The following is a 13,729-nucleotide window of genomic DNA, read 5'->3' as shown; positions in this document are numbered from 1 at the left end:
TGCAATATTAAAGCTCAAATATAAGTAACAAAATCTTAGAAGGTATTTTGCACACAATGCTTAGATAATTTTTTTCTGTTCATAATTTTTTTTCAATCTTTTCAATTTTATTTGTGAACAAGATATAATATAAAAAGTCAATAATAAAGAAACTGTACATACTTTATACAAAAGTAATATTATAACCAAATAAAAATTTTAAAGTGAATAATTACATATTTCTAAGTTTATTTTCTTTTTTAAAATAATATGTCAATCTACGGTTAAAGTTTGCATGTTATTTTTGTATTGCCATTTTTTTCTTTTTCTGTAATCACGACTTTTGTTTTATCATTCTGTTTAAGATTATTCATTTATTTTAGTAATAATTAAAAAATATGAAATAAAAATATGACTCTTTATTTTCAAATTATTACTCCCAAATATTTTTAATGGTTAAATATGCCTAAGTCAAGTCAATTCACTTTCAAAGTTTTATTTATTAAAATCTAAATAAGTATAGTGGCTAAGTAAACAACCGTTTAAAAAAAAAGTAAACAACAGTTAAATAGTAAATGGCTTCAAAAGAAATTAAACAAATACATTGTCGTCCTTGATCGCTCAGCTACGTCCTTATTTCAGAGTTATCTGTTTATGACATTTTGCCTCTATAACTAGGGCTATTTTAGTCATTTCGACTCTCATTACATGACAAATAACAACTTGGCTAGCTTTTCGTACCATGAATATCCTATTCTATTTTTCTCTAGAGACATACGTGATAATTTTCTAGTAGTATGTAATCTCATAGGTTGACATATTAATAACTCTCAGTGATTAGCATTTAATATGACATGCTAAAAGTTGGGATATTATAGAAATTGGATTAGAGTTATGTCAATTAGGTCAATTCAACTCAACATTCTGAAAATTGGATCGGACTGACCAATTTGACCAGGTTAATCGGGAATTGATTCTTTGTTCGGTCTGGTTGATGCTAAAAACTACCCTGCAAAAAATCGGTTAAAAAATCTGTCAGACCGACGTTTAACGAGTGAACTAACAAAACTGGTCCCTTTTTTTACCTCTTAGTTCGCTACTTCCTCTCAAAACAACGCTGTTTTGAGGCCAAAACCAAATTAAAAAAAAAAAGAAAACCAGCAATAGCAGAACTCCGTTCCATTCTCTCACAAGTCACACCCTAAATTTCAGTGAGAAAAACTCTATTAGAGCAAATCACCCTCTTTTCCTCACGTGTCAATCTTTGTTTATACACATCACCGTCGCTTGCGTCACCCACCTCACCATCGCTCACGTTGCCCACGTCAGTGTCACTCTCGTTGCTCATCTTGTCGGCTCGCCTCTTCGGTCTCCGGCCTCTACTCACCTCACTATTTCTCACTTTTACAGTAAGAACTCCTCGACTCCTCCCTCACCTGCGTCCCTCTCCTTGCAACTGCACGGTTCCACTACTCTGTTTTTGTTACTGGCTCGCCACCCGAATTGCCTTTCTGCTCGGCTCTCTGTTCTCCATCATGAGTGATGTCGTTGTCCTTGTCGTCAAGTCTCTGTGTTCGAGCCCTCTCTCTCTTTCCGAGCTCACTTCCTTCCTGCCTCGCCATCATTTTTCTTCTTCCTTCACCGCCGGTAAGCACTACTACTTCAATTTATGTTGTTGCTGATTTTTTGAAACACTACAAGAAAAATCACTTTTAGCGGCCATTTATTTTACTTTTAGCGGCAATAAAAATAGCCGGTAATATATTTACCGGCAATTAGACATTAGCCGTCTTATGCTTCGCCGCTAAAAGGTTTTAGTGGCGCAATTATAACATTTGCCGGTAAAGACCTTTTTAATGGCCGCAAAAAGTATATAACTATTAGCGGCCATTTTTTTGGCAATTTATATGGCCACCAAAAGTAATTCCAAAATTATAATGTTATTTACTTTTAGCGGCCATTACTATTGTCGCAAAAATCAATTTTACCGGCAATTTATATGGCCACTAAAAATATTCTAAAATTGTAATGTTATTTACTTTTAGTTGCCATTACTATTGCCGCTAAAATCTTAAGATTTTTTTTAGTTATAGTATACTCATTTTCTTAGAAACAACGAAATACTATTTTTTTTCTACAATCTCAATTATTTGTGCCACCAATTATTATTATTATTATGCATAATATAAATATACTGAAATTAATTACTACAAAATGAGATATTTCATTAAACTCAAAATATTGATATACAAATTTCTCTTAAGGATACACTTGTGAGCAAGTTGCAATAAATCATAAATACAACCATGTCCTAGATCACAAAATAATCAAACAAAATGAAACCCAACATAAAAATGTATTGACCATAGTAACCTGACCATGAACAAGCCTATAAATATAATCCATACTTGTGCTTCCTGGATCTTCATAGGATTTCCACTGGCCTTGGCTTCTGACAGTTTTTCCTTCCAAACTTTATTAAGGCCTTTCTATTCAGATCTTCTATCTCGGAAACTAAAACCATGAACTAGATAGCACAAAACCAAGGCTTAGAAGTTATAACAGAAAGCAACCAACCAATGGAACAAGGAAAATTGAGGAGATTATGTTTGAAGTTGAAGTTTAATGTGACAATATTAAATTTATAAACTTATATAACAAATATGTTCTGCAGATTAAAAGAGAGCGGCTCAAAAAAATGCACTAATGAAATAAAGATGTAAGACAGCAGTCCTTACTTCCTCCCTAGAGAATCTTGTACAACTTGGACTCATACAGCAACTGAGGATGTCGTGTTGACATTTTCCTGATTTAGAAGGGCATAGAGCAACAAGTAACAGACATAAAAGACCAAGAAAAATATATCAGCAGCACTCATATATATTCAACATAAACATGTCAACAGTGCCAAGCGTAGTTCGAGTGAGAGATGAGTATTGCAGATTATAGAACAGAGAAGAAAAGGAGGAAATGCCTTAATAGAGACTACTGAATCACATCCTGACACCACCCAAGACTCTCTACAAATCTTTCCATCTAGTTCAGCTCCTTTGCTCTCACTTTCATCCTAACATCATTTCCTCACTCAAGATTGTCCAATTTTAGATCTTATTAAGGGGACAGAAAGTTCCCAATAGATTGATACAGAACATTTTAAATATTATTGAAATCATGATGGTCTTCCAAGTATTTTAAATCACGATGGTCTTCCAAGTATTTTAAATATTATTGAATACACAAGATATTGATAACTAGAGACAAATTATGTGTAGGTGCCTGACATCTAAAATTATTTTTCAGAATACAGGAGAAAAAGAGTCAAATTTAAAAAAATAATTAAGTCCTAAAATTAAAATCCAAAACATGATAGGTGCAGATCAAAGACCATAACAGGATTTAAATGCAAAACGAAGACCACATAACTAAGTTCTACTAAAATATATAGTAACAAACACTGTGTGATCACATGCTTTGTGGGCTAGTGAGATAAATCTACCTCTAAGCCTGGATGCCCACATAACAATTTTTTTTCCTGAAATAATTTTATTATGGTATACAATTTTCAAACTCAAAATGTCTTGGTTAGAATCTTACATATTTACCCTTTGAAATAAAAGAAGCAGAATTATTGAAATGTTACATACCTTGCCTAAAATGGGAAAAGTAGCCTTATATCTTTCACAAGCAAAGGCTTCAGCTTCTTGGCTGGTTCCAGGCTCTTTATTCAAAAACTGATTGCATGGAAATGCCAATATCTCAAAACCTAACACATTATTTATTTAACAAATAAAATGTTTTCATCAGTCATTTTCTCTCTTTTTTTTTGCTACACTAAATAATAATATAATTTGGTTGAAAAATGAATTATTGGTAACATATATACCTTTGTCCTTGTATCTATTATGAAGCTGAGTTAATTGGGTATAATTTGCATTACCCAATGCACTGTTTAAAAAAATGAAACGAGTTAACTGCAAATAATAATAATAATGATAAGAAAATAATAACAAAAAATTTGTTATAAGGAGATGAGAATAACCATTTTGATGCAACATTAACTATAAGAAGAACTTTTCCTTTGAAGACCTTCAAGTTCATTTCTCTGCCCTTGGAATCCTGTGTGAAACAACACAAATATTAACTCTCTTAACAAATTTCCCACATAATTTTTTTATTGCAATTTCTAATGTCTAATGTCTAATTAATATAATTATTAGCAATTATAACAATGATAACAGGGCATGTTAACATGCAAAATAATGATAATCCCATTATTTCAACTGAGACATTGAGATTAAAAACATTATACTATAACAACCTTCACCGTGAATTCATGAATTGATCTTGCTGTGACTTGTTATGATTGAGAACCACCCATTATTTCTCTTTACCTTTTTCTTCAAGATGCAAATAACAATTTTCCTTAGCCTTGATTTCAATGCCAAATTCATTCAATATATATATAAACCAATTGGTAAGCATAACTTACAAGCTTAATTGCAACTTAAGAAAAAGGGATTAGGGTGGAATGAGGGTCCATTATGGTCCATTACCTAGTGCCTGCAGATTAAGAAATTAAGTTAAGGAATGAGGGTGGGAAAAGGGATTAGGGTGGAAGAGAATAGTGAATACTACTACTGACACGCAAACCAGCGAGGGTGCTTCCGGTTCATAACAGGGGACTTTTTTCTTTGTCAATCCCCAGCACCATGATACACTACTTGTAAATATATTTATATATACAATCATCTATAATCTATACACCAACTACTAAATGGAAGGATGCACCGCCTTTGTATAGAACTGTATCCTGTGTGGGCAACAGATAGATACCAACCTCAAGTTTCTAAGGTCCTTCAATTGGACCTTTAACTCATGAGTCTTCAAATTAAGAGCTTTTCACAATATTGATTACTCTTGTAAGTTGTAACTGTTATGAACCTGAATATTTTGTCCCCCTATTTCCAACTTGCCTACTCCTGGCAAAAACAAGCAGTCATTAGCTGAATAATGTTTGATGTAGAACACTTATAATTTTAGTTTATACACAGTTCTTCTCAGAAAGCCTATATTATATTTTCCAAATATGTTTGTTCAATTCATAGATGGAATTAGAGAAAAGAAGAAGAAATTAAAAGCTTGTTCAATTATAAGAGAGTAGAAATGAAGCTTCAGCTGAGGTCAATTTAAAGGGAAGGAGATAACGTGGAGCATGTGATTTCACCATAGTTAACTATAGAAACTCCCGTCATGGACCAGAAAAAACCCAAGAGTGCCACTCTACCGTGTCAAGTGTCTCACTACCGCTATGCTTCTGCATCATAATATAAATCAAGCAAGACAAATAAATAAAACATCTCTTCCCAATTCAGTTACTCGCCACCACCACCACAACAACAATTTATTATTCTTCTTAGTCTTATTATTATTGTTGTTACTATATACTAGTGTTAAACTGTTAATCAATCTGAAAATCAACACATTGAATTAAAACTAAAGCAACAATTATTTGCCAATAACAATAAATTAAAACTTGCCTTGAGATAATTATTCATCATTGATGAACATAATTGCAGTGCATCCCATTTATCTGCAGCATAAGCAAAAACCAATTTAGCTTTATTTGGGATCCCCTCATTTGATTCCACGTGATCATCTTGTCAACATAAGAGTTAAAGGCAGTGAGCTAAACCAGCTTATGCTCTGAGACCTCATTTTTCACTCACAGTAAGCCACAAAATACTTGCCAAATTCCAGTAAAGCAGAATGCTTAAAGAGAATAAAATCCTTCGACTAGTTAAACTTACAAGAATTAGGAAGTCATTAGTCAGCCTATTCTCACGATCAATATCCTTATCCTGATTGTTTCCACGATTTTCACTGCAAAATTGTTTATAAGCCATAAGAATCACAATTGGATCCAACATGCCCCCTCATCCCAGAAAAATTAAAAGTAAGAATTTAAACCTTCTTCCAATAACAAATCGTGCAACAATGCCCTTCCATCCTCCAGTTTCTTCAAAGCTGCACCTGCAAAGAAAGAACTCTTAATGTTAAAACTACCTCTAATCCACAATCTCAGTGAGCAAACCGTGCAATATTAATCATGGCAGAGTAATTTACAATGTCAGTGATTTCTAATTAAGCAAGAGAAAGAACAAAACATATATAATTACCACTTCCCATCCAGACATTGCGAATGGCGTCCCTATTCTTCTGGCGGCCAAATGTTGTGAGTACACCTATCATGACCAAAGACTTTCTCTTAGAGTAAATCCCATTGGTCTTAAGCAGATGCTTCAAAACAAAACCCTCATTCCTAGCAGCAGCAAGTTCCATCTCAAGGGAATAGAGCTTCTTGTGTTGGTTCCTAAACAATCACACGATGAAACAAGTACTGAACAAGTTCCAAGCACGAAATAATTGTCATTAACAAATATCCAAACAAGAATTTAGAGATCAAGTTGAGTGAACCTACAGATTATGATCTTCAAGGTATCTTCTATTGATATCGCAGATTGTCCCTATAACAGTTAATAGAACGAAACCCTAACATTGTCTCACTAACTTGAATTAACTTGAATCACAGTTAATTAGAACCGTACCTTGGGATCGGTACTCAGAGGCCTTCTGGCAAAAATCGCGAGCGACGACCACTCACTCACTTCCTCGATCCTAGAAGACGCATCGGAGCCGCTCTTTGGTTCTGGCTCCGCAGGATTCTGATCGGCCATTCGTAATTCGAGCTGGGAGAGACAGAGTGCGAAATGAGAGGTGATTTTGGGATTTGTATTGACGTCACAGCTTGTTGCTGAAGATCGGCAGTGTCAAAGAAAGGCGTAGATGTCAGAGGTTTGGGCGTTGCTACCAGATCTAGAGATGAGTTAGTGGAGGAGGCGACTTTGCTCGACGGCGGTGGCGATGGCGGCAGCGACGGCTACGATGAGATTAGGGTTTTGGCGGCGAGACCAATCTTCACCTTCAACATAAGCTAGATCCCTTTCTTTCTGAATATCTGAATCTAACATTTTTTTAAGTCAAAGTTCTAAAAAGCACAAACAATAACTCATTAAGAAAATATTTTAATGATAATAATACTGGCCATAAGTCTATAGCCACTAAAAATTTTTTATAAATAAATTTTTTTGTATTTATTAGTGGCAATAAAAATAATTACCATTATAACATATAGTAATAAAGGCAAATATATAATTGCCGCAAAAACATAACTTAAATTAAAGAATTAGTAGCCATTGTATTATTGCCACTAAAATTTTGTCGCTAAAACATGTTTTTTTTGTAGTGAAATAATGGTTGATGGTTGATTTTAATGGTTGTTATTAATTTTGTATTCCGAGTTGGGTTTGCTAATGTGATTTTGAATTTAGCATGGATGCTGAGTTTGGATTTTTTTTTAGTTTTTCTGTTTTTTGGATTCTTTGGTTTTGGAGATTGAGTTTTTGTTGTTGAATACTTATTAAAAAATCAAGTGTTTGTCAAATTTTCTGTGATTATGAGTTTTTGTGAAAGATTGTATTTTCTATTGTTGCTAATTATTTGATTATTAGAAGTTATTGTTAAAATTTTTCTTATTCTAAATTTTTGTTGCTAATGTGATGAGTATTGTTATTGATTACTTAATTAGAACTTATAAGTTATTTAGAAATTTTTTATTTTGTAAATTTTAAATGATAAAATACGTATAAGTTTTTTTTTTGAATTAAAAAGCTCAACACACTAGGTGGAGCAAGTAGAATCCAAAGCCATAAGTACAATTGAAACTACAAAATTTAGAATTTTATTAGTTTAGAAATAATTATATTTGAATATTTGAAATTGTAAATTGAATTTTTAATAATTTTATTGTATATTTAATTAAACCGGTTCAACTACGATTCGACTTTAGTTAGATTATTGAACCATTACCAGTTCAATGACTAATTCGGTTCTCGCAACCTTGATTCAACTACTTCAATAATAATTAATTAAGTTCAATTATGTAACTTAAGACTAACCTAGATCATATTCCCAAGCCAAGCAACTTAATTATGTTAAATTTAAGCTAGACATTTTATCAAACACTTAGTATGCATAATCAAACATAAACTTGCAGTTAACTAAAATTTATTTCTAACATCACCGAATTTAGAAGAAACATAAAATCAGCATCAAAAAGCATAAAGAAACAATACCCATAAGAAAAATATTCACTAAATATCATATTAAAGATTCAAGGTCAAACATTCATAACAACAAAATAAAAAGAGCATAAAAATAAAAATACAACTAAAAGAATACTTAGAAAAGATGAAATTAGCGTTTATTCTTGCAAGAACTAACAAAACATAAAAAAACCTAACTGCAATATACTAAACTAAACCTTAAACTTTTTTACTGTTTTTTCTTGAATTTTTTTCCTTAAACACTTGAAGAATATACTATCCAGGCCTTTAGAGGGTCCAATAACGTGACCCAAGTGACTTTTAAGTATGTCATGTGTGTCCAAGAATATATACACACCAGTTTATCACTGACTTGGTAAAATTGGACATTTTGGAGTAATGGTGTGTACACACAAATTGGTGCATATGCACTAGTGCACTTTTAGATACCGTTTTTTTGTTCTTCATGCAAAAATTCATACCTTTTTTTCTAACTTTAAGACCATCAATGCCCATAAAACCTGAAATACATAAAAGAAAGACGCATCACAGCATCAAGTGAAATAAAATCAATAAATTAGACGGTTTTACTAGATAGACAATAAAAATTGTGAACAACGTAATAATAGACTACATTTTTGGCCCATAGAAAGGCAAAAAAAAAATAGTCCATCATATTTACTCTCCTAAAAATTCTACATTCATTTTTTACATTTTAACTATCCACCTTTTAATCCTTTCACCATCTTGTACCCTTTTCTAAACTCTCATTGTGCCGTTGGTCCCTCCTTCACCAACCAGTTTCAGTATCGTCGAGCTTCTTCTCCTTCAAGATCGTCGGTTTAGAATGAAAATAATCATTCACATATCTAGTAAAATGAACATCCAGCAAATGTTATTGTATTTACTTTAACCCAATTCAAATTAAATAAACATCCACCTTAGAATAAAAATAATCATCCACATACCTTGTAAAATAAACATCCAGTAAATTTTATTGTATCTATTTAAATCCAATCCAGAAGTTTATTTTTCATGTAAATGTGATGTTTGTTCTTAATGCGAATCACATCTGAAAAAAGAGAAAGAAGAAGAGGAAGAAGAAGAGGAAGAAGAGGAGGAGGAGAACCACGGCGGCGAAGGGAGGATGGTGGAGAGTGGGTGGCTGAACTTGAGGACGTGTTTGCTCGTTGGCGAGGTGGAGGTTGACGCTGACAAAGACAAGCATGTCGAGACGATGTTCTGGGCGCCCTGGATCTTCTGGCCTTCGAAGGTGAGCATGGAGCCGTTCTGAGGGAGATGCACGGGTGCAACTATGTCTACATATGCCCTGGATACAGATGGAACTGTCGCGCACGGTGAGGCTGCAACGGTGAAATCGGGGGGCTGTGGTGGGTCTGCATGGCCAGCCAGGGGGCAACGGGAAGGCGGATGCACGAGTGCAGCTGTGGAGCAATCTGCCTTTGCTACGGAAGGCCAGCGGCGCGAGGTGAGGTTTCGGCGGGAGGCCAGGGCAGCTCGGAATGGCTGGCGGAGAGTGCAACGGTGCAGCGTGAGTTTACGACAGCGTACACGTTACCGTTGACCAGAGATCTCAATCGGAGATCGAGAGATTATCGTGAGATTGAGAGTAACTATACCTATTATGAATATATTTAATTGCTAATCTTAATTTTTTAAAATTTAAAAATATAAGATTAAATAATTAATTAATAGTCTAATTTTTAATTTTAATTTTACCTTTTTTTATTTTATTGTTCATAATTTTCATTGTTTCCAATACTTTCTCTAAATTAAAACATTAGAAAGCATATTGTCAAGCATTGAATATGAATGAGGGAATTATAAAAAAAAACTTTTAACTGGAATAAATATGTACAAAGAACTTGATAAACTCCATACATCTTAACAAATATTAAAATGGTAAAATGCAATTTATCAACTCTTTTATCATTAACTTTAAAAAAATTAAAATACCCTTATAGTTAAATTTTAACAGACTAAAAATAACAACTAACTATTTTATTGTTAACTTAAAAAAAAAAACTAAAATACCCTTATCCTATTAAATTATTATAGAAAAAAATTATATAATTAAAACTAAAATTTTAAAAATATTTTATAAAAATACTTGTATTTAAATGATATGTGAAAAATAGAATTGATATTACTACATCATATTGAAAAGTATTGAAAATTTTGGATTTAAAAAAAATGATAAAAAACTTGTGAAGGGACATTTAATTTTAGGGACTAAAATGAGGCATTCAATACAAGATCAGAGACTTTGCGTCTACATTGAGAAAATAGCAGATGATACGTGGATGACTACTGTTACGGCATGAGACACAAACTGACATGTGGCCAAATAGCATTCTGACACATGATACAACTATTCACATCAGTATACCACGTGTCATTGGTCAATTTATCATCATACCGTTACATGTGGTCAAATCATAGAGTGACGCGTGTCACTAACAGTCTACATCATCAAACTATATCATCACGTCGTTAACAGAAAATTAGTCAAAGATTAACATAACGCACTTTTATCGATTTTAGAGATGTAATTAATATAATTAAAATTTCAAAAACAATTTTAATGCACACACTAATATCAGAGATCATTTTAGCACTTAACTTGAGTCGGATAAAATTTACCTTTATTTATATATGTTATCATTCAAATTTATATTGTACAAATTTATGAGCATCCCCATCTTCTAAAACAACGGTAACTAAACAATGAAGGGTTCTTGTTTATTGACAATCTCGGGAGCCGAAATTTCACTGCTACATATTGGGCAAACCTTTCTTACTTGAAGCCACTTGCTTATGCAATCCGTGTGGAAAGGATGTCCGCAACGAAGTGCCACCAACGCTTCACCTTCTTCATACTCAATCTGGCAAATCACGCACCGATCGGTTCCACTGCTTTTCCTCTCGTTAACAGAATCGAAGGTGTAGGAATGCAAGCACGAAGAAACCTCATTTGCTGATAACCCTCTCTTCTGCTTCGCTATAAAGTCTTCCAACTCAATTAACTCTTCATATGTCAATTCGTCCACGTCGAAGTCAAAGTCATCCATGCCTTCGTCATCACCGTAGTTGCTTCCTTCGCTTTCAAGAAACTGAAGGTCCTCCGTTTCAAACTGATAACTCGTGAAGAAATCAGCGTTATCATCGTCTTCCTGCTCATTATCAAGCGACGAGGAGGATCCTTCGCTTTCCAGTGTCGCTGCGAGCGCTGTGAATATTGTTGCGTTTTGCTCTTGCAGGCCAATTGCTAGAAAGAAATCAGAGCTAACCTGTTCAAGCTGAGTGTACGGAGTTTTGTGAGAAGTTTGTTTATGGCCACCGTCACGTTCCATTATTGAACGAGAAAATAGATGCAAATTAAATTGACACAATAATATTGATAGATGGTTTAGTATATGGAGAGATCACAAATTGATTGTTGCATTCAAGTAAATATATATCTTTAATTTGGGGATGAACAGAAACATCTTCCATGTAAAGTAACTGAAATCCTTTTGCGTGGGTAAGCTTTTTGGCTCCTTTAATTTTTGGACAGCTTGCTTGCAAGGTAATATCAAAACGTCCTCCATAAGTACCAATATGCCTTGTCTCCAAATTCGAGATATCAGCGACAATTGCTGCGCGGTTTCTCATCTGAATTAATATTTATATGATTCTTTCAATACGAGAAGTAAAAATTTAATGGTAAATTCTAACCAATCATTTCTTATAGAGATATGTTACCTTTTGGTTGAGAAAAAATAAAAGAGCAGAAAAAAAAAGAAAAAAAGAAATCAGGTTCTTAACAGTAAGATAGGACAAACCACCTCCGGCGACTGGTGCCAAAGGTGAACTTCATCAGCTCCACTACCTCCAGATCCCATTTTTGCCAACCGATCTGCCACGACATTAGCTTCTCTTGGGATAAGCTTAAAAGGAATATCCCAATCCCTTCTTAACTTCAACTCAAAAATCAGTTGTATCACTTCTTTTTCAAGATGGCAGAGTGGAACTTGCCCACCAGTCACTACCTCAAAAGCTGCTGTGCAATCTGTCGCATAGACAACAAACTTAAGACCTGCCTCCCAAGCCCAAGCCAAACATTTCCATATACTCCACAACTCCATCTTGATGACACTAGATCCAAAGGAATTTTCTAAGCATCCCATTACCCATTGACTGGAGCTATCGCGAATTATCCACCCAAAACCAGCACAATCATCCCCTAAGTTCACACTCCCATCACAATTTAACTTCCAAGCACCAGGTTCTGGCAGAGATCAAGACAGAGATTTTAATCCCTGGACGCAACACACTCGATTCTGAGTTGTATATTCAAAATCCACCATGCACCTGCGAGCCTTGTATGCAATTGACCCAGGAGATCCAAAAACTCCCTAAAAAGTACCCATATTTCTGTCTTGCCAAATTGACCATATTATAGCTGCAAATTTGGAACAACCTTCATTGAGGAGGCCATGCTTGAACCAATCATGCACCTCGTGAGAACCAAAGAAACACACATCAGAAAAATCTAGAGAAACCCAAGCTGATCGCACCACTTCACAATCCCGAAAACAATGAAGAATTATCTCCGGAAGTTGATTGTAACATGTACATAAGGATGAGGAGGAGAGATATCGCCGAAAACGTAGATATTGAGTTGGTACAACATCATGAAGGCAAAGCCACACTAGGAGCCTCAACTTTTCAGGGACCCGCGCCTTCCAAAGCCAAAGCCAATTGATATTCCTATCCCAATTCAAATTATTCTGAATTAACCATAAATATCCTTGTTTAGCAGAGTAAAGAGTGTGCTCCCAACTCCTACCCAAATCACGACTAGAAGCTGAAATATGTACTAAACTAAGAATGTCTTCCCTTAAGTCCCTAGGAATAAAAGAGTAAATCCTCTCCAAATGCCAAACTCCATCACGGTAAACATCTTTAATGGTCAAAGCAGCCTCACAGATATCAAGAAATTTAACCCTCGCTCCTACTGGCCCAGAGTGCAACCAAGAGTCAAACCAGAAATTCTTAGAAAGAGCTCCCACTTCCGAAATAAACCCTTCCTTTAATACGGAAGCTGTGTGCACAATAGACTTCCATATATATGATGAAGAACCCATTGCTTTAACTGCAAATAGGTTTCTATTCTGGAGGTATTTCTGAAGCATAATCTTGTCCCACAGTTTCTCTTGATTCATCAAAATTTGCCAAACTAGCTTTCCTAATAAAGAAAAATTGACCAACCGCGACTCCCGCAAAGCAAGACCTCCAAACTTTTTCAGAGTCGTCAAAACTCTCCAAGATGCTAAATGAAGACCACGGTGATTATGACTACCACACCAAATGAAACTTCTAGTAAACTTATCAATGTTAGAGCACACACCTGACGGAAAAGGCTTACTTGCATCCTATAAATAGGTATAGAAGATAAAACTGATTTAGCAAGGCAAATCCGACCAGCTTTATTAAGGAAGCGACCTTTCCAAGATACTAGCCTGTTAGTAAGCTTATCAACCACTTCATTAAAATCAGCTTTAGTAACTCTGCCATGCTTGAGG

At 34.5% G+C, this 13,729-nt stretch overlaps 2 protein-coding genes and 1 pseudogene across 7 annotated transcripts; all 3 read right to left on the bottom strand.

Annotated features, from left to right (window-relative positions):
• LOC107623193 lies at window positions 2,184-5,292 on the bottom strand (annotated as a pseudogene).
• LOC107623194 (hydroxyproline O-galactosyltransferase HPGT1-like) lies at window positions 5,512-7,034 on the bottom strand. 6 transcript variants are annotated; one of them, XR_001616367.2, is made up of 6 exons: window positions 6,585-7,033; window positions 6,458-6,503; window positions 6,156-6,349; window positions 5,947-6,009; window positions 5,787-5,859; window positions 5,512-5,569 (listed from the first exon to the last, which is right to left on the bottom strand). XR_001616367.2 is itself a non-coding variant. In XM_016325364.2 (4 exons), exons 2-4 carry the CDS (start codon window positions 6,316-6,318, stop codon window positions 5,807-5,809), a joined length of 279 nt encoding a protein of 92 aa, XP_016180850.1. In that variant the 5' UTR covers window positions 6,319-6,349; window positions 6,458-7,032; the 3' UTR covers window positions 5,644-5,806. The 6 variants fall into 6 exon arrangements, 1 of the variants encoding a protein (XP_016180850.1); XR_002356725.1 differs by lacking the exon at window positions 6,458-6,503 and having other exon boundaries at window positions 6,156-6,376; window positions 6,585-7,034; XR_001616365.2 differs by having other exon boundaries at window positions 6,458-7,032.
• On the bottom strand, window positions 10,786-11,722 carry LOC107622006 (E3 ubiquitin ligase BIG BROTHER-related-like). The gene has a single exon (XM_016323950.2). The coding sequence runs from the start codon at window positions 11,513-11,515 to the stop codon at window positions 10,883-10,885; it is 633 nt and encodes a 210-aa protein (XP_016179436.1). The 5' UTR covers window positions 11,516-11,722; the 3' UTR covers window positions 10,786-10,882.

The sequence above is a fragment of the Arachis ipaensis genome, chromosome B10 (assembly GCF_000816755.2).
Source record: "Arachis ipaensis cultivar K30076 chromosome B10, Araip1.1, whole genome shotgun sequence".
NCBI lineage: Eukaryota > Viridiplantae > Streptophyta > Magnoliopsida > Fabales > Fabaceae > Arachis > Arachis ipaensis.
Note: the sequence above shows the minus strand (reverse complement) of the source record. Positions and strands in the feature narration are given on the sequence as shown.

Excerpts from the sequence above, each read along its gene's own strand:
- LOC107623194 (XM_016325364.2), bottom strand. The coding sequence starts at position 6,318 with ATGGAACTTGCTGCTGCTAGGAATGAGGGTTTTGTTTTGAAGCATCTG. Across the intron at positions 6,010-6,155 it reads CAATGTCTGGATGGGAAGTG|GTGCAGCTTTGAAGAAACTG; the intron begins GTAATTATATAT and ends CTTTCTTTGCAG. Across the intron at positions 5,860-5,946 it reads CGATTTGTTATTGGAAGAAG|TGAAAATCGTGGAAACAATC; the intron begins GTTTAAATTCTT and ends ACAATTTTGCAG.
- LOC107622006 (XM_016323950.2), bottom strand. The coding sequence starts at position 11,515 with ATGGAACGTGACGGTGGCCATAAACAAACTTCTCACAAAACTCCGTAC.